We start from the raw sequence: 21,065 nt of genomic DNA, 5'->3' as shown, positions 1-21,065 counted from the left end.
AAATGAGTTTTATCCAACACAATATGTCCAGAGAGAAGGCTAGCTAGCTAAATTGTGCAACATGAATAAACAAAGCCTAACTTGTTGAACGTTTCAGGAAATGAAATAAAAAGGTGATTTAGAGATGTTCATATAGATATTCATTTTATTTTCTGAAACGTTGCAGGACACGAGATGAAAAGAAATATACTAGAAATAATGGCGGAACAAAAGGCCAATTTTATTATCATGAACTTTGTGATGATCCTTGTTTGAAGGGATGTGATGAACAGTTTGTGATTTGAAGACCAAAAAAAAGGTGTTAAATAAGGATTTTTAGAAATCAGATTTGATGAAGTTTGCTAATAAACAAAACCGTATAAGCTAATTTAGGAATTAGCACATGCTAATCGTATAGCTAGCTAGTAAAATCAGGAAGAAGTGATGCAGCTTTATACTCCTTTCTTAAAAAAAGCAGTTTTAATCATCATCATCATCATCAACAACAACAACAATAATAAATAAATAAACACAAGCTAGTGAACGGCAGTTAGCAAAGACGAACTCAAGGCTAAACGGTAAGTGTGGTAACTTGTTTATTGTAAATAACCGGAGTTTAACCTGTTAAACCTTTTCCAAACTCAAACGATTTATATATGTATATACATATAGTATTCTTTCTTTAGAGCGTTAAAAACGTTTTAATGACATTTATAATGATTTATTTGTTTGTTTTGTTTGTTACAAACACAGTATGATTCTGTCACCATGATGCACCAGGACAATTAAGCTCAAAACAAAACAAAACAAAAAAATAAAAATAAACACGCAAAGCTTTAACAAGGAGTGAGAATTAATATGAATTGAGTGTCTCAGTTTTTAACCTTATATTTACTGATAAGATTTAGACTTTAAAGTGCTTGTGTTTGGGTTGAAAATCAACGGGAAAGTGCTGTAAAGGCAACAGGTGCTGTTTCTGGACCCATGTCTTGGCAGAGGATTAGACAGATCACGTGATCGCCTAAATGTCTTATTTCTAGTGATAATTAAATTATCGGGCGACGCCTGAAGGCTAATCTGAGCGCTTTTTTATTTGTTACTTCCGGCTTCGGGGATGGGTCATAAATAAGAAAGCCCCGCCCACTCCAGGCTCACAAGCCGTTTATATGCTTTATTCAGGCGCGTGCGGTGTTGTGTGCGGGACACGGAGCTCTCGCGCATTTTGATCCAATTAAGGCTCCTAAGATTATTATATATCACGCGTGATTTTTTTTCCCCCTCTCAGCAGCGAACAGGTTGCACCGTGGATTAAAGAGTCGGAACAGCGTTCATGATAAATATTCTTATTCTATTCATCATCATCATCATCATCATATAAGGGAGCGGTAGAAATTTGGTGTCACTTCGGGAAAGGAGGAGAAATGTCACTTTAATACAGCACGAGGTGAGTAACTATTTGAACTAAATAAATAAATAAAATCAAAACAAAACGCACCAGCGGACCCCACGCTGTCTGGGTCTGTTTTGCTGGTGTTGTTCTTCAGGACAGGTAGGAAAAGGTAGAAAACACACCTGCGGTACAGGTGTGTGGAGAGTAACAGGTTACTCAGGTGCACTAGTGTGGCTTGGCATGAAACCACCATCACTGTTCTTTAACTGTGTCATGGTTGGTGGTGGACTCTTCTGTCCGGCTGGTCTGCTGTTCTACTTCGTCTTCCTGTGAGTGTCACCTGCTGTTTCGGCTATGCCTGGTCTTCCTCACACACACACACACGTCCGTCCAAGTGTATTTGTTGTTGTTGCACCTGCTACCTGAAACTTGTTTCTAAACCTGGAACATCCTTTTAGTTTATTACATATGCAGCTAGAACATTTCAGCAAATCTTTTCTTAAATATTGTTACCTTTATAAGATGATACCTAGAGCAAATCCATCTTTAAATCTTTCTTTTAGTCTTCCTAATGTTTCTTTTCTCTTCATTTCTCTTTTCTTTTCTTTTCTTTTCTCCTCATTTTCCTTCCCTTTCCCCTTCCCCTTCCTCTTTCTTCTTCTCACCTGGTCTTATTCCACTCTGTCCGTCCACTTTGTGTGATTCTCTGCCCACTGTAGCGTCAGGTTCATGTTCATGGCAGACCGGAGTTGAACTTCTGTTGTAGAAGGTTGTAGCTCATCTACCTTTTTGATGTCTTGATGTGTGTGTGTGTGTGTGTGATGCTTTTCTGCTCACCAAGTTTGTAAAAAATGACAGAATTTTTGAAAAGTAATTTAATTATTTATTTTTTAATACGTTTGCGTTTTGCACGATACTGTGTAGACTGTGGAGTGACTTTTGCATGGGTTTGGAGATGTTGTGGGTTCTGAGATGTTTTCCGGCAAACCACGGATATAAAGGGCGAATTAGTAGACTGTTTGCTGGTTTTGGTGTTGTTTTTTTGGTTTTTTTTTTGGCTTTTTGCATCATACTGTATGTGTGTGTGTGTGTGTGTGAGAGAATCTCAGGAGATCAGCAGTTTCCGGCATCGACAACCTTATCGTAGCTGATTGGATATTTGCAGGTGTTTCTATTAAACTGGCCACAGAGAAGTGTGAGCTAAACGACTGAAGAATTGAATATTCTCGACAATCCCTGCAGCACAGTCAGAGTAAATAAGCGTCATCTCCAGCCGGACACCTTTCAGACAGGAAACTCTCCTGGCGAGGCTGTAGGTAACAGCGGGTCAGCACGGCGGTCTGGTCTGTTATGAGCTCAGAGAGTTGGTTGCACTGGTCAGCGCTGACCTGACCGAAGATCCTTACTTTATATGTCTTAGGAAGTCTGCATGAGCTCTTTTTTTTTTTTTTTTTTTTTTTTTTTTTGTAGACTCTCAAAGCTGTAACAAAAAAAAAATCCTGCACAAAACATCACGAGGTGAAGAAGGAACCGAGACGCGTTCATCATGTGTGAGCAGACATCACACATGATGAAATCTTGGATCTCCCATGACACACTACTACTAATCTACACCATGTGTACTGGATAGTAAAAATAATCTGGTGTGGAAATCCAGGGATAATAAAAAGCAGTGGTGGAGAGCCATAAATAAGAGCAAGTGCAAAGCTAGAGGGTTAAAGGTTTATAACTCTTCATAGAAATGTACTAGCAGGGTTTATCCCAGCCTGTTCACAGAGAACCAGAGAACGATATCAGTATAGCAGCAGCACTGATGATGATGATGAAGAAGTAGCCTGAGAAGAAGGCTGGGCCTGATTTCTTCCTCACCCATTCTGTCGAGTCAGTGTTTCAGATCACACACAGCGACACATTTCCTAAATCTGAGCTGCCTTTGGTTCGAAGCGTTCCATAAAGCTCAGTGGGGGTTGGTTTTTTTTGTTGTTGTTTTTTGTTGTTGAGAAAATCGAGATGTCATCCAATCACAGAGCGAGGTGCAGAGGACAGAAATTCAGAAGTTTCAGTTTACGCAGCTTCACGGGTTTGAAGTGTTCGTGAAGTCTAGAGGACACTTTATAGATCGAAATCATACAGTTCATGAATGCGGTTTTGTGTGTGTGATGTGTGACAAAATTTGAATTTGATGTGTGTGTCTGTGTGACGTGTGTGTGTGTGTGGTGTGTGTTGCAGTGTTTAATACTAAAGAGGAAACTGGTTCTGAATGACTCAAAACCTTCACAGACAAAGTCTTTCTTTCTTTCTTTCTTTCTTTCTCTCTTTCTCTCTTTCTCTCTTTCTCTCTTTCTCTTTCTCTCTTTCTCTCTTTCTCTCTTTCTTTCTTTCTCTCTTTCTCTCTCTCTCTCTCTTTCTGCTCCCCTGCAATAATCAGGCCCCTCTCACTAACTCAGTAAATCACTCCCTGTAGAATTTTGTGAAAAATTCAGCAACCTTCTGAGGATTTTTGCAATCATTGTATTTTTGTGACCTCGTCAGATCAGGCGTTCAGCCCAGACCTTGTACTGTGTGTGTGTGTGTGTGTGTGTGTGTGGAGCATGAGTACAGCTCTTGTAGAAAGTCTTTACGTATGTGTCTTCACTGGAAGGAGTTTAAAGAAAGAATCCTCGGCTTATGATTTCACCATTTCGCCTATAAACTTGGCACAAAAAGCGTTTTTTGTGGGGAAATATGAAGCAGGTTCAGCAATTTTGGATGCAGCGATGGTTTATGTTCATCATGTCACAATTACATGATGTGTTTCTGTTACTCAAGTCCTGTTTCTGTACTTACAGACCAATAAGAGTGTGTGTGAAAGCACAGGAAAGGGAAATGAGCTGTAAGTGCAGAGAGAAGGCTGATGGAATGCTTAAAGTGACTGGATGTTTTTGTAAAAGAAAGGTGACTAATCACACCCTTATATTAAACTTTGTGAACCAGAAGGTCAAAAAATAGGATTAGTTGTTGTTGTTGTTGTTGTTGTTGTTGTTGTTGTGTCCATGTTGATGGTCTTTATCAAGTCTCACTCCACAGTGGAGGTTGATATGAAGCTCATATGAAAGTAGACACTCAGAACTTTAAGAATTAAGAATTTCTGTTTTATCTGGTTTACTAGGGGTGATAAATTCATAGAAAAGCTTAAACACATGAAAAATACAATTAAACAGTAACTGCTTAACCAGTTGAGTTAGCTAGCTAGCTATCCATCTAGATAGATAGATAGGTAGATAGGCAGATGGGTAGGTAAGTAGGAAGATGGGTAGTAAGGTAGATAGATAGATAGATAGATAGATAGATAGATAGATATGCAGATAGATAGATAGATAGATATGCAGATAGATAGATATGCAGATGGGTGGGTAGGTAGGTAGGTAGATAGGCAGATGGGTAGGTAAGTAGGAAGATGGGTAGTAAGGTAGGTAGGTAGATAGGCAGGTGGGTGGGTAGGTAGGTAGGTAGATAGGCAGATGGGTAGGTAAGTAGGAAGATGGGTAGTAAGGTAGGTAGGTAGATAGGCAGATGGGTGGGTAGGTAGGTAGATAGGCAGATGGGTAGGTAAGTAGGAAGGTGGGTAGGTAGGTAGATAGGCAGATGGGTAGGTAAGTAGGAAGATGGGTAGTAAGGTAGGTAGGTAGGTAGGAAGATGGGTAGTAAGGTAGATAGATAGATAGATAGATAGATAGATAGATAGATAGATAGATAGATAGATAGATAGATATGCAGATAGATAGATAGATAGATAGATAGATATGCAGATAGATAGATATGCAGATGGGTGGGTGGGTAGGTAGGTAGGTAGATAGGCAGATGGGTAGATAAGTAGGAAGATGGGTAGTAAGGTAGGTAGGTAGATAGGCAGGTGGGTGGGTAGGTAGGTAGGTAGATAGGCAGATGGGTAGGTAAGTAGGAAGATGGGTAGTAAGGTAGGTAGGTAGGTAGGAAGATGGGTAGTAAGGTAGATAGATAGATAGATAGATAGATATGCAGATAGATAGATAGATATGCAGATAGATAGATAGATATGCAGATAGATAGATATGCAGATGGGTGGGTGGGTAGGTAGGTAGGTAGATAGGCAGATGGGTAGATAAGTAGGAAGATGGGTAGTAAGGTAGGTAGGTAGATAGGCAGGTGGGTGGGTAGGTAGGTAGGTAGATAGGCAGATGGGTAGGTAAGTAGGAAGATGGGTAGTAAGGTAGGTAGGTAGATAGGCAGATGGGTGGGTAGGTAGGTAGATAGGCAGATGGGTGGGTAGGTAGGTAGATGGGTAGTAAGGTGGGTAGGTAGGTAGATAGGCAGATGGGTAGGTAAGTAGGAAGATGGGTAGTAAGGTAGGTAGGTAGGTAGGAAGATGGGTAGTAAGGTAGATAGATAGATAGATAGATAGATAGATAGATATGCAGATGGGTGGGTAGGTAGGTAGGTAGATAGGCAGATGGGTAGGTAAGTAGGAAGATGGGTAGTAAGGTAGGTAGGTAGATAGGCAGGTGGGTGGGTAGGTAGGTAGGTAGATAGGCAGATGGGTAGGTAAGTAGGAAGATGGGTAGTAAGGTAGGTAGGTAGGTAGATAGGCAGATGGGTAGGTAAGTAGGAAGGTGGGTAGGTAGGTAGATAGGCAGATGGGTAGGTAAGTAGGAAGATGGGTAGTAAGGTAGGTAGGTAGATAGGCAGATGGGTGGGTAGGTAGGTAGGTAGATAGGCAGATGGGTAGGTAAGTAGGAAGATGGGTAGTAAGGTAGGTAGATAGGCAGATGGGTAGGTAAGTAGGAAGGTGGGTAGGTAGGTAGATAGGCAGATGGGTAGGTAAGTAGGAAGATGGGTAGTAAGGTAGGTAGATAGGCAGATGGGTAGGTAAGTAGGAAGATGGGTAGTAAGGTAGGTAGGTAGGTAGGAAGATGGGTAGTAAGGTAGATAGATAGATAGATAGATAGATAGATAGATAGATAGATAGATAGATAGATAGATAGATAGATAGATAGATAGATATGCAGATGGGTGGGTAGGTAGGTAGGTAGATAGGCAGATGGGTAGGTAAGTAGGAAGATGGGTAGTAAGGTAGGTAGGTAGATAGGCAGGTGGGTGGGTAGGTAGGTAGGTAGATAGGCAGATGGGTAGGTAAGTAGGAAGATGGGTAGTAAGGTAGGTAGGTAGATAGGCAGATGGGTAGGTAGATAGGCAGATGGGTAGGTAAGTAGGAAGATGGGTAGTAAGGTAGATAGATAGATATGCAGATAGATAGATAGATAGATAGATAGATAGATAGATAGATAGATAGATAGATAGATAGATAGATAGATATGCAGATAGATAGATAGATATGCAGATAGATAGATAGATAGATAGATATGCAGATAGATAGATATGCAGATGGGTGGGTAGGTAGGTAGGTAGATAGGCAGATGGGTAGGTAAGTAGGAAGATGGGTAGTAAGGTAGGTAGGTAGATAGGCAGGTGGGTGGGTAGGTAGGTAGGTAGATAGGCAGATGGGTAGGTAAGTAGGAAGATGGGTAGTAAGGTAGGTAGGTAGATAGGCAGATGGGTAGGTAAGTAGGAAGGTGGGTAGGTAGGTAGATAGGCAGATGGGTAGGTAAGTAGGAAGATGGGTAGTAAGGTGGGTAGGTAGGTAGATAGGCAGATGGGTAGGTAAGTAGGAAGATGGGTAGTAAGGTAGGTAGGTAGGTAGGAAGATGGGTAGTAAGGTAGATAGATAGATAGATAGATAGATAGATAGATAGATAGATAGATAGATAGATAGATAGATATGCAGATAGATAGATATGCAGATGGGTGGGTAGGTAGGTAGGTAGATAGGCAGATGGGTAGGTAAGTAGGAAGATGGGTAGTAAGGTAGGTAGGTAGATAGGCAGATGGGTGGGTAGGTAGGTAGGTAGATAGGCAGATGGGTAGGTAAGTAGGAAGATGGGTAGTAAGGTAGGTAGGTAGATAGGCAGATGGGTGGGTAGGTAGGTAGGTAGGTAGGTAGATAGGCAGATGGGTAGGTAAGTAGGAAGATGGGTAGTAAGGTAGGTAGGTAGATAGGCAGATGGGTGGGTAGGTAGGTAGGAAGATGGATAGGTAGTTAGATATGTAGGTTGGTAGATAGGCAGATAGATAGGAAGAGTGTTTTGCTGATCCCTAAAAGAAATTTTGTTGCAGCAGCACAGTTAGCACACAGTGCAACATAGATTTCGGTAAACTAAGAAAATTGAAATAAGATACAAATGAAATTCCATGTACTAAGTAGTAAATAAAAGGTTTAAGTGCCAGTAGCAGGTATACTGTAAGAAATTGTAAAGAAAAAACTCCATAATTAAATTAAAGAGTGTTGTCTGTGGCTCTTATGACGTTTATGGCTTTCTCTGTGTCTCTTTGTGTGTGAATCTGAGTCACTGCATGCAAACCTATAATTGGTATCATGAGGCCAGAAGTATCAGGGACACATGACACCGTTCTGCTGCGAGATAGAGACGGGGAGATAGAGAGAGGAAAGTCGTACGAGAGGCCGAGAGAGACGAGCAAAATGTCAGCACCAAGGCCAGGAGACAGATTAGGTGATTACAGAGCAAGAGCTAGATAACAGCATGGAGAGTTTAAAGTGAAGGAAGAAAAGAACGAGAGATCAGGAGTGTAACAGATGATATGCAGCCGGTCGTCCCGTATCCCTTCAGGCACGAACTCGACCAGCGCTCAGGGTCCGAGTGGAGAATCTCAGGCTCACTCATGGAGCTCAGCGTTGGGACGCCATGCTCCTTCTCCAGCTGTGAGTAAAGCCAGCAACGTCAAGAACAAAACCTCTGATAACATCAGTCTTATCTCTCTCTGTGGTCTGATGGTGTTTTTATGACCTTGAAAACCAGAGTCATGTTTTGCTTTGTTTGTTGCAGCGGTTTCTCTCAAAAATGAATGCCATCAAATATTTTATATTGTTTAAATGAAGCGTCAAAGAACAAAATTGAATTTCTTTTGCTGTGCCGTAAAATGTAGATTCCAGAAACGTCTGGGTTTTTGACTTTATTTGAGCAAGATAATATAGTGTGAGCTATTTACGTCTTAAACATCTTATCAAGAGAGATTTAAAAAAGTACTTTGTAATCTCTGTTGAGAAAAATATCTTTCTCAATGTGTTATATAAACGGCGACGGTCTAATACCATAAAGCCAAAACACTGTCTCATCAGAGCTAGTGTAGGACTAATACAGCAAAGGTACAAGTACAGTAAATTCATAATGAGGCTATTCATTTTGCGCTAAGATTTCCCAGAAATGCTGTTTTGTACTTTAAGGAAGTGAAATCTCGTTTCATCATGGACATTATGCTGATGAAATCGTAGAATGAGGTGTAAATATAAAAAAAAAAAAAGAAGGCTTTATTTGTCGCATACACATTACAGCATTACTATCCCTGCCTAGAAAGTTGGGGTTGGAGACATGATAGTGTCCCTGGAGTAGAAAGCGTTAAGGGCCTTGTTCAAGGACCCAACAGTGCCATCTGGGTAGTGCTGGGGTTTGAACCCCTTCTGATCAACAACCCAGAGCTTTAACCATTTGAGCCTCCACAGACCATCACAACACAGTTGTCGAGAAATCAAACCAAATCCACTTGCTTGCTGACTGTCCAATTGGTCTGAAATCTGCCCTGAATCTCAGGTCAGGGAACGTTTGACGGAGGTCAGCTGATCTGTGAGGGACATGAGGCGAGGTGTTTAAATGTTTAAAGTCTTTGCAAAGTCACTACACTTTAAACAGAATGTTTTGAGAAGACGTATCCATACTGCTATGTGGTGATAACATTTTTATCAAAATGTTTTCGTTTTCCCAGGTAGAAAGCGAATACCCAAGATGCATGCCAGCCGGAATAAGACCAAGCTCCTCGGAGTGATGATGATGGTCAACTTCCTGATTTACATTCTGGTAGAGGTTTCACGGAGTTATAGCAAATGGGACTCCACCAAGCCCCGCATACCATCTGAGCAATTCTGGAAAAAGCCTGAAATCAGCAAAGCCTTTTGGAACCGCAATCAGCAGCATCTTGACTACATTTTCAACCCGCTAATCATTTCCAGCACTGCTACCACCACCAGCGTGTCCCACACAAAGAGGACGCAGAACTCCACTCGGCCGAACTCCACCACCAAGGCGGAGCACTGCGAGCCAGACTTTAATATAACCGCACAGATTAAGGATTACACCTCCCTGCCTCAGCGCTTCAAAGATTTCCTGCTGTATATGAAATGTCGGTCGTACCCGTTGCTAATAGACGCTCCGGGTGTGTGTTCTGAAAAGCCTTTCCTGCTGCTTGCTGTAAAGTCACTGACACCTCATTTTGAACGGCGTCAAGCTATCCGGGAGTCCTGGGGACGTGCTGGGATCCTGGCCAACCGCAGCGTGGCCACCGTCTTCCTCCTGGGCAAGACAACAGGAAGTGATTTCTTCCCAAACGTTTCGGGGATGCTTCGTTATGAGGCGTCGATGAACGGCGACCTGCTTCAGTGGGACTATCGCGACTCGTTCTTCAACCTCACACTGAAGGAAGTGCTGTTCCTCGAGTGGATGGCCGAGCGCTGCCCCTCTGCCCGGTTCATCTTCAAGGGTGATGACGACGTCTTCGTGAACACCCGAAACATCGTGAATTTCCTCGATGGACTCCCAAAATCGAAGACACGAGATTTATTTGTCGGAGACGTGATCAGTAACGCCGGGCCGCACCGGGACAAGAATCTGAAGTACTACATCCCTGAGAGTTTCTTTGTAGGAGGTTATCCGCCGTATGCGGGCGGCGGAGGCTTCCTTTACTCTTCTGATGTGGGGATCCGGTTGAGAAACATCTCTCAGCATGTCTCTCTCTTTCCCATCGATGACGTCTACACCGGCATGTGCCTGCAGAAGCTTGGTCTCGTGCCAGAGAAGCACCAGGGATTTAGGACTTTCAACATAGAGGAAAAGTACAGAGAGAGTGCCTGCATTTACCAGACCTTAATGCTGGTGCATCCCAGGAGTCCGCAGGAAATGATTAAAATCTGGAGTTGGATTAGTGACCCAGAGCTGAGCTGCTAGTGAGATTGGACAGTGGTTAAATGGACTGGAGGTCACTTTATCTGCTAGGGTCATAAATGTTTGATGCAGAGTCGTTTGCTTCTCCGGATGCTGTCGTAGACGAGCAACATCTGATTACATCTGATCCTGATCTTCAGGATTACTGGTCATTTGGAGTGGACACTGAATGGTTCATTTCCAGCCTGTGACCCATGATTTAACTTCAGATGAGTGCAGGATGGGGTTGCTAATATCTTATCGTCTGGCAGGTATTCTGTTTTAAGTGAAAGAGTAAGCTGGCTCGTAGCAATGCACTTCTGTTAGCAAACACTTCAGCCTTAACACTCGACTCTTCAACAAATGTCTTGTTTCACTGATTTATTTTTTTCCTAAATCTTCTTTAATATGAGTTCTATGTTTTTAAAATGCGTAACAGTTCTGACATTTTTGATTGAAGGGACTTTATTCCAAGACTTTATCACATGCTAACTTTTTTTGCTAGTTGTCCTGACCACTTTTTATCTTTTTTTTTTGGCTCGGGGGGGAAAAAAGATCATAGACTATTTTCATACATCTGCTTATCGCCTATGATCTGATCTCTGTCTAGCAATGTGATTTAGCCTTCGCATGGTGCTTAAGCTACATGCCTAATTTAGCAGTGATCTGAAAAACTAGTGATCTTACAGTGCTACAACCAAAGACTGCCATTTGAATACATTAGATGTAACACACCTAGCCGGCTAACGGCCCTTTAAAATAACTTATTAAAAACTGATAGATTTTACCACTGTTGCTAATAGTGACGTAACTGGCCTGGTAATTAGCTAGTATCATTTGAGGTGATAAAATCTGCCATAGAAGGAGTTATTAAATAAGTCACAGACATTCCTGCTAGTTAAAATAGTTCACAAGTTGTTCTTAATCGTAACAATGGAACAATACTATAGTTAGGTCTAGTGAGCAAACTGTGTGGAGGAGAAAAACTTATTCCGTTTTTTTCTGAGATGGCCACCTCCAGAACATTCCAGTGTTCGGCTATGCTGTGAAGTTTTATTCCTATGTAGAGATGAAACTGGGTCAAACTGTGATCTAAAAAACGTTAGCAGACGTTCCTGGGTTCGTCTCAATCAGTCTCAATAGTTCTCTAGGTGGTGTAAGAGTTGGGGCTTTGGTAAGGACTCGCTCTGTAAAACTATAAATATGTAATGTTAAAGTTTCACGCGTTGCACAAACATGTTAGCTTGATCACACGTATGGTACTCGATTTTTTTTTTTTTTACACTTAAGTCAAACTAACTGTTTACAGAACGTCAAATAAAGTTAAGCATCGCTAATGAATATCAGTAACCCTTTTTACGAGCTACAAAAACCCCAACAAGCTACTGCTGGGTTTTTTCATGAAATATGATGCCATTTCCAGTGAGGGGAACATAGCGAGTGAGCATCGGTGCTGCCTGGTTTTTGCACTGCATTGTGGGATATATTGGAAACGAATGGTTCAGTGGCACTGGAAGAATTTCGCTTTTAAAATGGCCGACTCCCTGATTAGATCGATGCCCTGACTACTGAGAGCTGATTGAGATGCACCAGTATAATGTGGCTGAACTACTGAATGTGAGAGAGAGATCTACAGACATGACTGTGGATTATTTTTTTCCCACCTGCTGGGTAGGTGCTTTAACGTCATAGCTCCAGAGCGAGAAAACGTTACTTTGATTTGGTTCAGTTTAACAGAAACTCCTTTTATTATTCCAATAAATAAACGACAGTATTTTCTTTTTCACAATGAGGAATGTTCCGTTAAAAATAATGGATCGGTCCATGTATTCGTTGATAACGATCAGCAGACACCAAAGAACAACATCCTCTCTTTTTGACATGAAATGGACTTGAGACCAGAGATTACCTCACCAGTCTGTGGCGATGCTTGTAATTCTTTTAGGATCCTAAAAGAATTCGGATTGGCCTCAAAACTAGACCTTGGATTCAGGACAGTCTACATCCAAGTGCACTGTGTAGGGACGGAAAGCCATAATCAGACAGTCCTAAACAGTGTATTAATATCTGTGTGGAACAAACTGTAATATAAATAATTTATATTTTGCTATTTCCTATGTGTGCGGAAGAAGTGGGTAAAGAAATCGTTATTTAAGTTATTATTTAATAAGTTCGGGCATTTTGAAATGTTCTCGTGTTTGTCTTTTTATAAATTGTGTCCGTGTGTGAGAGTCTGTTCTGAATTTTAAACAAACTGCATTTCAGCGTTATATTATAGGCATTTTTTGAATTAAAAAGAATCTGTATTTTCTGTAGTCCCCTCCAAAACTATTGGAACGGGGAAAACCAGTTCACTTGTTCTGGCTGTCGAATGAAGACGTTTGAGATCAAAAGACGAATATGAGAAAATTTCAGCTTTTACTCCCTGCTGTTCATTTTTTTTACAGTCACCGGCCTGATGCGGTTATGGCAACTGAGAGATATACAACCAAATGTTAAGTGTAATTTCATTTTCTGTTCCTATACTTTTGGTCATCTAAACAAATGAGATGGTTTGCGATGTTGTTTAATAATCTAGATCTTTCTTTTCATGTCAAACCCAAATATCTTGGCCTTGATGTTGGAGGGTGATTTCGCTTCTTTCCAAAAAAAAAAAAAAAAATGCTTAGAACAAACTATCTATATATATTCTACAGACTCGAATCAAATTTCCATTACAATTTTTAATCAATACACTTACACGTACACTTATAATACTTGAAATTTGATTGTAAGATGTCTTTTTGCAGTGTTTGTGTGTGTTATTGTTCTCTTTGTTGTTGTTGTTGTTGTTGTTGTTGTTGTTGTTGTTGTTTTTTAAAGTCTGTGTGAAACCCAGTCACTGTTTTCAGAAGTACATTACAAAAACCAAGGTCGCATTGTCCGGGCTTTTTGTTCGTCTCTGCACAAGCCTGTTGGAATGTTTTCTTTGGTGCCTTATGTTTTGGTTTTGCACTGAAAAAAAAAAGATTAAAAAATTACTCCGTGGTACGTGTGTTTATCATGTAGTTTTTTTTTTTTTTTTTGATAAATATTAGCATTTAAGGAATGACAATAAGGGGGTATTTAATGAGGGGGAAAAAAAATTAAAATACTTGGTCATTTGGAAAATAAAATCAGTGACATGAAAAACTCCCAAAACATGTGGGCTGGTGGAACGGCTATGCAAAACTGCCCTAAGGGATGAAAGAGTGTGTGTGTGTGCGCTTGCATGGTGGCCTTTCATATATTCATATATATATATATATATATATATATATATATATATATATATATATATATATATATATATATATATATATATATATATATATATATATATATATATATATATATATATATATATATATATATATATATATATTTATATTTATTTCATATACTGGAAACCCACTGCACATTTATTCCTTAGTGCAAGACTTCACAGGTTACAACAGGGTGATTTTGCCGCCACCTAGTGGCCGGTAGCTATAATTACTGGAACGCTGATCGCAACAGAACACTTTCCCCCAAGAAGTGTGGACCATCCTGCAAAATCCCCCTTACTGCGAACATGTAAAAGGGGGCAGTTAAGACAGAATCTCACATATAATCCCACTATAAACATTACAGACATAAAGTATATACTAAGATAAAACTATATATAATAAAGTACAATCTGGGCATCTTGACCACATAGAGAAATTATATTTTTTTAAGTCATATAAACTGCTTTATAATAAATCCAGTGCTCTCACTATATCCTCATTTCTAGTGTAAAAGATTCTTTCTAAGGCTCACAAAATAGTCCCCAAAGAACACCTTTTTTCCCCCTGAATAAAACACATGGGATAGAAACATAATGCTGTGATCGGAAATTAATAAAGAACGGGCATTTGTTAAATTCTATTAGTCACGTGTTCGTTGTTACTATGGAAACGATAACGCGACAGTCAGAGCCGCAAGTATAGAAGAGAGTAATAAATACTTTCTGACCAATCAGATGGTATAATACAAATAAATAAATAAATGAGTAAATGAGATCGAAATAAAATCGCTGTTATATAATCCACGCCTGATGAGCCCGTTGCGCATGCGCAGTACTCTAATTACTAATATATGGCAGGTGAGTTCACCCGGCCCGGCTTTCACGAGAGATTAAACTGTCATCACCTCGTCTTACTTTCTATTACAGTCAATATCATCCAGATAAGATCATTAGAAATGAATCGACGCGGATTGTTGTGTAAACTCTGCGCCCTGATAATGATCCACATTGAGGCTGTGGTGAAATGCCAAACGGTAAATTTCTGCAGAGGATCTACACTGGATTGTAGTGGGATAAATACATGGATTACTCTTAAATCTGCTCACAAATTTATGTCTGTTTTTATTTATTTAGAGAAACGAACACGATGCCCCCATGTCTGCAGGTAAAAAAATACCTTTATATGGAATACATTTAATAACAGTTATGAATTTCTGCTTTTACTTTATGCACTGTGATTGAACTAGGTTTTGGATAAAAGGTAAGCTGTATATGAATTCTGTTTTTGTTTTTATTTTGAAACAGAAAGTGACAAACATTTTATATATAATTTATTTATTTCAAATTATTTATTTTTATTTTCTATTTTTTTAGTGGTGTTCTCTGGTTCTAGTAGTTTAGTCTTTCTTTCTTTCTTTCTTTCTTTCTTAGAGAATATTTATTTAAAATGATCTAATTGCACAATTGTTCATCTCCTGTTGACTTTTAAAAAAAGAATTAATAAAAGACACCACTGTTTTGCTATTTATATACTAATAAATAAAAGGACATTATGACTGAGATTATCCAAAAGCTGTTTAATGATAACATAACATCATAACATAATAAATATAAATCTGTTAACTTTTGGGGTTTTATTTTGGACTTTTTAACAACTTCCCTTGGGACTCTTTTCAATATAATTGTTATTTAAGACAATTATCTGAACGGACATTAAATGTTTTGTTCTAAATGATTATTTTTGTACTATTCAAGGGTATGCAAACATTTGCACACAACTGTATAAACAGATACCAACGAAGTATTCTAGAAAGAAAAGGACTGGTTGAAAATATAGGATTTGTACACTCTTGCATATTCCTCTTCCCCTGGGGTGTGTGTGTGTGTGTGTGTGTGTGAAAGGATCACCGCAGCAAAATGCCTTCTACGCCTTGCGAAGCTGCCACCAGGTCCTTCACGGCGACAGAGGCGAATTCTTCTCCCCCGACTACCTTTGCTCGAACCCTGCGCTCTGGTGCAACTGGACCATCCAGGTGCAGCCTGGGAAACGTGTTCAGATCTACCTCGAGGACCTGACACCGGAGCACGTGTGCCACCTGAAGACCGATCAGATCCACCTGGACGAGTCCCCAGTGTCGGTCGGTGAGAACCGCATCCTGGAGCGCTGCTGGAGGAGCAGCATTTACACGTCCATCTCAAACACGGTGCATGTGGTGCAGCTCATCCGCTCAAACCCGTACCTGCCACACCGCGGGTTTTACGGGTTGTATCAGGCCTTTGGGCTGCCAGGAACTCCAGGTAAGGATGTGGTCTTATTGTTTGGGGTTGCTGTTTGTTATAATGTTCATGCTGCTGGATTTATGCACAGCGTTGTCCATATCTGTGAGGTGAATTTTGGGAATATGGGTGGGGATTCTTACGGAACTCCACGATGCATTTAGTAAATGTTTCTTGTTTATTTTATTTTTCCATTTTATCCTAGATTGCTCTTAAGTAATCAGATCCTCACACAACCCAAAGATATTTATTCCCAGAAAGCACCACATGATTATATCAGATCTTGATCCCCATGATCCCAACTTTTGCAGTCCAAAAATCCGAAAGATCCACATTTGCAGTTATCTAGTTAAAGACTAGGAACTGTACAGTTTAGACCATAATAAAACACAACAGAACGCTTTAGTTTATGAATGGAGCTGGTTGTGTCTGGATGGGTTAAGATTAGATAATTTTATCCCAATTAATTCTGTGGCCCTTTTTTTTATTTAATTGTTATAGATAACTTTTATAGGTATTTAAAAAATAATAAGAAATTGATTTTAAAAAATAGTACATTTCCTTTAAGGCTGTTGTAAAAACAAAATGTCCATATCATGTAGACTATTTTACGTAAATCACCACTGATGTATTGAGAAGTGTTTGATTTGTGGATATTGTGTTGGCATCACTGGTGGTGAGATGAACAGGTTTGTTTACTTCAGACTGAGGTTAGATGGGCGAGACGTTTCATTCACGACTGAAGGAACTACTGACCGTTTAATCCAAATTTAATGTTCATGTACTTACTTAGACCTCTGTTCCTCCCTTGAGATCTGAATGAGGTCATGACAGAGGAAGAACGAGTCAAAGTGAGAAAAACCGAAGTTAAAGACCCAGTGACGAAGACCACTAAACAGAAAAGCATCTCAAATGATCTAGAGGAAAATGTTGACGATGAGGATATGGGAGTCCGCCACAGCATCAACCCTCAGCTGAATGAGGTTCTTACGGTCACTACAGGATCTTTCAGAGAGAGCCGGAGGATCAGAGGCGGAGCCAAGGACCAGAAAGTACCTTTTCAGGATGCTTTGCCTCTGGATGACGTTGAGGAGATACTTTCAGCCCCAACAGGAAAACCAAACTGGGTAACGGTTGAGGAGTACTCCCCGATGATGTTTGATGATGAACCACATGACACCCTGGCTCCCACTTACCCCACACAGTCCATCTCCACGTCCAGTGGTACCACAGTGACACAGTCCACCAAAAAGAGAGCGCCAAAAAGAAAACCGGTTCTCACACAGTTGTCGTCTACAACTGCTAACGTGAGTAAAAATGAGGTTACACACTTCAGCCAAGTGGACACTCGGCCATCTGAACCCATGATGGCAGAGCCGCCAACTCCGCTGGTTGAAGATGTTGGTCCAGTCTCCATGGATACTGACGGTGCTTCTGAAGAGCTTGCAGAGAACAGGCCAAATTCCAAAAAGATTAAACAGTCTCACAGAATAAAAGGTACAGTACATCTTCCAGTAAATTGTTCAAACTAGAAATTATTCTTAAAAGAACAGGAAAAAGCTGTTAATCACCAAACAAGCATAACATTATGACCACTTACAGGTGCCGTGAATAAGACTGATGATCATCTCATCATGGCACCTGTTAGTGGGTGGGATATATTAGAGGCAGCAAGTCAACATTTTGTCCTCAAAGTTGATGTTAGAAGCAGGAAAAATGGACAAGCGTAAGGAGTTTGACGAAGGGCCAAATTGTGATGGCTAGACCACTGGATCAGAGCATCTCCAAAACTGCAGCTCTTGTGGTCCGGTCTGCAGTGGTCAGTATCTATCAAAAGTATCCTTTAAGTCCTCCAAATTGTGAAGTGGGACCTCCATAGGCCTGCTGCTAACATCTTGTTGCCAGATACCACAGCACACCTTCAGGGATCTAGTGGAGTGCATGTCTCAAAGGGTCAGGGCTGTTTTGGCAGCAAAAGGGGGACCGACACAATATTAGGCAGGTGGTCATAATGTTATGCCTGATTGGTGTATATATATTTTTTTGTATATTTCTATGAATAAGAAAATTCTAGTGTTTTACTTCAAATAAGCATTTTCTTAATTTTCTAATATTGGAAAGTGTTTTCTATTTATGAATTATGTGCTTTTAAATAAAACAGACCACCATAATGATTTATTTCTATGAATCTATGATCATTAATACAAATCCTGAGATTTATAATAAGACCAAGAGTGATGAACAAAAGTGAAGTAAATAAAAGTTTCCTTAGGACTTGTTTCTGGTGTGTGTGTGTGTGTGTGTGTGTGTGTAGCAACCCTGCTCATTCACAAATAAACAGGCCTTCATCATTAACCTTCCTCAATCTTTCTGTTTTCCTGCACAGGGAAATCTCTTCCGGTCCAAAACTTCAGACTTGCAACTGAACCTCCACCTTTTCCAGGGGGTGAGTGTAACATCAGAGCACCTTGCCTGTGGTCCTGATTCTTTTAGAGCATGTGTGGACAGAGACATGCCTGGACGGTACCTGTATCTCTATCCTGAGAAGATGCATGTGCTGTCGCTTTCCATAGCTTTTAGTGATTACATTACATCCACATTTACAGCATTTATCTAGTGCGACTTGCATCTTTATTTTATACACCTGAGCAATTGCAGGTTAAGGATCCCGGGTGCTAGTTGTATCAGCCACTGATGAACATTAATACGATGGCGACCAGTGGTCGGAACGCCTCCTGGTGACTTCATAGTACAGCGACTGGAGACTCACAGCGATAAAACCACTGATCATGTGAATACAGAGTGTAGCTTTAGTCAGTAAATGTTTGAAGGCTTTTGCATCAAAAGCGAGAGCATCTGGCAAAGTGAGGAACACAGTAGTGCAGATGCTCAGTCAAACTGAACAGCCAATATCCTTAAAAACTTAGAATACTGATTAATGAAAGAAAAAAACTGATAAGTCAAATCTTTTAGCTTTAACCATATATAGCTAACTCCAGTACATGGTGTTAGATTTTCACACCAATATATTTGTTTAGCTATTAATGTTTTCTTCATATAATTAAAATCTTATAGAAACCAAGTCTCTTCTTTCCCCCCTGTGTCTAGACTGCAGCAGGACTTCAGTCCCCACGCTCCTGTACGCCGTTTGTTTCCTGCTCTGCTTCCTTATCGCTCTTCTGATGGTGGTGCTGGTCGTGATGTATCGCCGTTCCCACCATGGGACTTTCCTACCTCACTGCCACTGCAGCAGCAGCTTCACGGACAACGACATCAACAACAATCCTAACTCGGGAAGCACTGAGGATGGAAGTACCTCCAGATCCCTCCCTCCTCCGCCACCACCACCCCTCCGCCTGGCTGGCGGAGCCCACGACCTTCCCCTGCTCCGGTTCGGCCCTCTGACCCCGTCTGATAGATGTGAGGGCAAACCGCAGAAGGAGGACGACACGCTGTGAACTCGGGTTGAACTGCGCTGAAATGATTTGGAAGCATCACGATGTTTATTTTTATTTTTTAAAATCTATTTCCTTTTATTTAGTTTTTTTTTTTTAAGTTCTGCTTTTCCATTTCATCGTGTGTTACAAAAGAAAATATATTATATGGAGTGAGTTTTTCATTTTTTGCTTGATTCAGGATTTATATTATGAGTTAATCGTTTGTTTGTAAGTATTTTTGCAATTACTATTCCTAATTTTATTGATTTATGTTAGGTTGTTTCTTAATTTTATGTATGTATGATGTACATATGTATATGAGTGTGCTTACAAAAAGCACTGGAACTGCTCCCGTTGTCCTGTGTGTACTTGTGCAGTAAAAGTACTCGTCCTTTAAAGCAGTAAAGATCAGGTGTAGTTTCTAATGATTCAGAGCCATCTGATGCAGATGGAATAAGAAAAAAATCTTGTTTCTTCTCTGTAGTCTCACTCCTGCTGCAGTGATGATGATAAGGTGTGTGATGAGCAGCTCTGTTTTAGCTCAGGATGGAGCTGGTTTCCAGGCCAGAATTCAGTTACTATAAGCTCGAAAGCCTAGGAGCGTGATTGATTGATTAATTGGTTGATTTTTTTTTCACTTTAATTTACATTACATAATGCAACCTTTCTTCTACTACTACTTCTTTCGGCTCAGGGGTCTCAACAGCGAATCATCTCTCTCCACCTATCCCTATCTTCTGCATCCTCAACACTTACACCCACTAGCTTCATATCCTCATTTATTCCATCCATATACCTCCTCTTTGGCCTTCCTCTTTGCTTCCTGCCTGGCAGCTCCATGTCCAACATTCTCCTACTAATATACTCACTCTCCCTCCTCTGAACATGTCCAAACCATCTTAATCTAGCCTCCCTAACTTTGTGCCCCAAACGTCTAACATGAGCTGTCCCTCTGATGTACTCGTTCCTAATCCTGTCCAACCGTGTCCCTCCCAAAGAGAACCTCAACATTTTCAGCTCTGACTCCTTTCTCTCCCTCAGTGACACTGCCTCTAAACCATACAGCATGGCCAGTCTCACCACTGTCTTTTTTTTTACACCTTCCCCTTGATTCTCGCCGATATTTTTCAATCACAATAATACAACCTTACTGTGTCATCGTAATATTCAAGTTCTTGACTTAAAGAACCCTTAAAGCATCTTGATGTCATGAATACGACTTTCAAAACCCCTCTGATACTTAGGCAAACTGCTGATCTTCTCTTTATTACCGTGATAAAAATACAGGTAGGTAAATAATTATTTATTTTTCTATCAGTGACACCATTTGCTGTTTTTTAAAAAAATGGCACAAATTAATTTTATTCATAAATTAGGCTTTTATTTATTTATTTATTTATTTATGAACCTTTCATCTACATGAACACGTTAGGTCAAAGTAGAAATTATTTATGGCCACCAGTGGTTTCTTCCATTTAAACACACACACTATACTTTAAGGACAATAAAGTAAGAAAATGCCCCAAAAGTTTTTCACAAAATGTCGGGAAGATGGCGCCAAAACACATCCCTGCTCATGATGAAGGCAATTAGTCATGGCTTCCCTTTCAGCGAAACCAAGGAGGCAGCCCGCG

At 40.3% G+C, this 21,065-nt stretch overlaps 2 protein-coding genes across 3 annotated transcripts; both read left to right on the top strand.

Annotated features, from left to right (window-relative positions):
* The first annotated feature begins 1,096 nt into the window (after window positions 1-1,096).
* zgc:66455 (uncharacterized protein LOC393502 homolog) lies at window positions 1,097-19,808 on the top strand. Of its 2 annotated transcripts, none has more exons than XM_058379901.1 (6): window positions 1,097-1,423; window positions 14,852-14,882; window positions 15,620-16,015; window positions 16,808-17,491; window positions 18,381-18,440; window positions 19,103-19,808. In XM_058379901.1, exons 2-6 carry the CDS (start codon window positions 14,873-14,875, stop codon window positions 19,450-19,452), a joined length of 1,500 nt encoding a protein of 499 aa, XP_058235884.1. In that variant the 5' UTR covers window positions 1,097-1,423; window positions 14,852-14,872; the 3' UTR covers window positions 19,453-19,808. The 2 variants fall into 2 exon arrangements, with proteins under 2 accessions (XP_058235884.1, XP_058235883.1); XM_058379900.1 differs by lacking the exon at window positions 1,097-1,423 and adding an exon at window positions 13,825-14,751.
* Window positions 7,402-13,684, top strand: b3gnt2a (UDP-GlcNAc:betaGal beta-1,3-N-acetylglucosaminyltransferase 2a). Its single transcript, XM_058379902.1, has 2 exons — window positions 7,402-8,162; window positions 9,221-13,684. Exons 1-2 carry the CDS (start codon window positions 8,042-8,044, stop codon window positions 10,453-10,455), a joined length of 1,356 nt encoding a protein of 451 aa, XP_058235885.1. The 5' UTR covers window positions 7,402-8,041; the 3' UTR covers window positions 10,456-13,684.
* Window positions 19,809-21,065: the final 1,257 nt, after the last annotated feature.

This window comes from Hemibagrus wyckioides, linkage group LG26 (assembly GCF_019097595.1).
Source record: "Hemibagrus wyckioides isolate EC202008001 linkage group LG26, SWU_Hwy_1.0, whole genome shotgun sequence".
NCBI classification, from domain to species: Eukaryota; Metazoa; Chordata; class Actinopteri; order Siluriformes; family Bagridae; genus Hemibagrus; species Hemibagrus wyckioides.
This window is presented reverse-complemented; position numbering and strand designations above follow the sequence as displayed.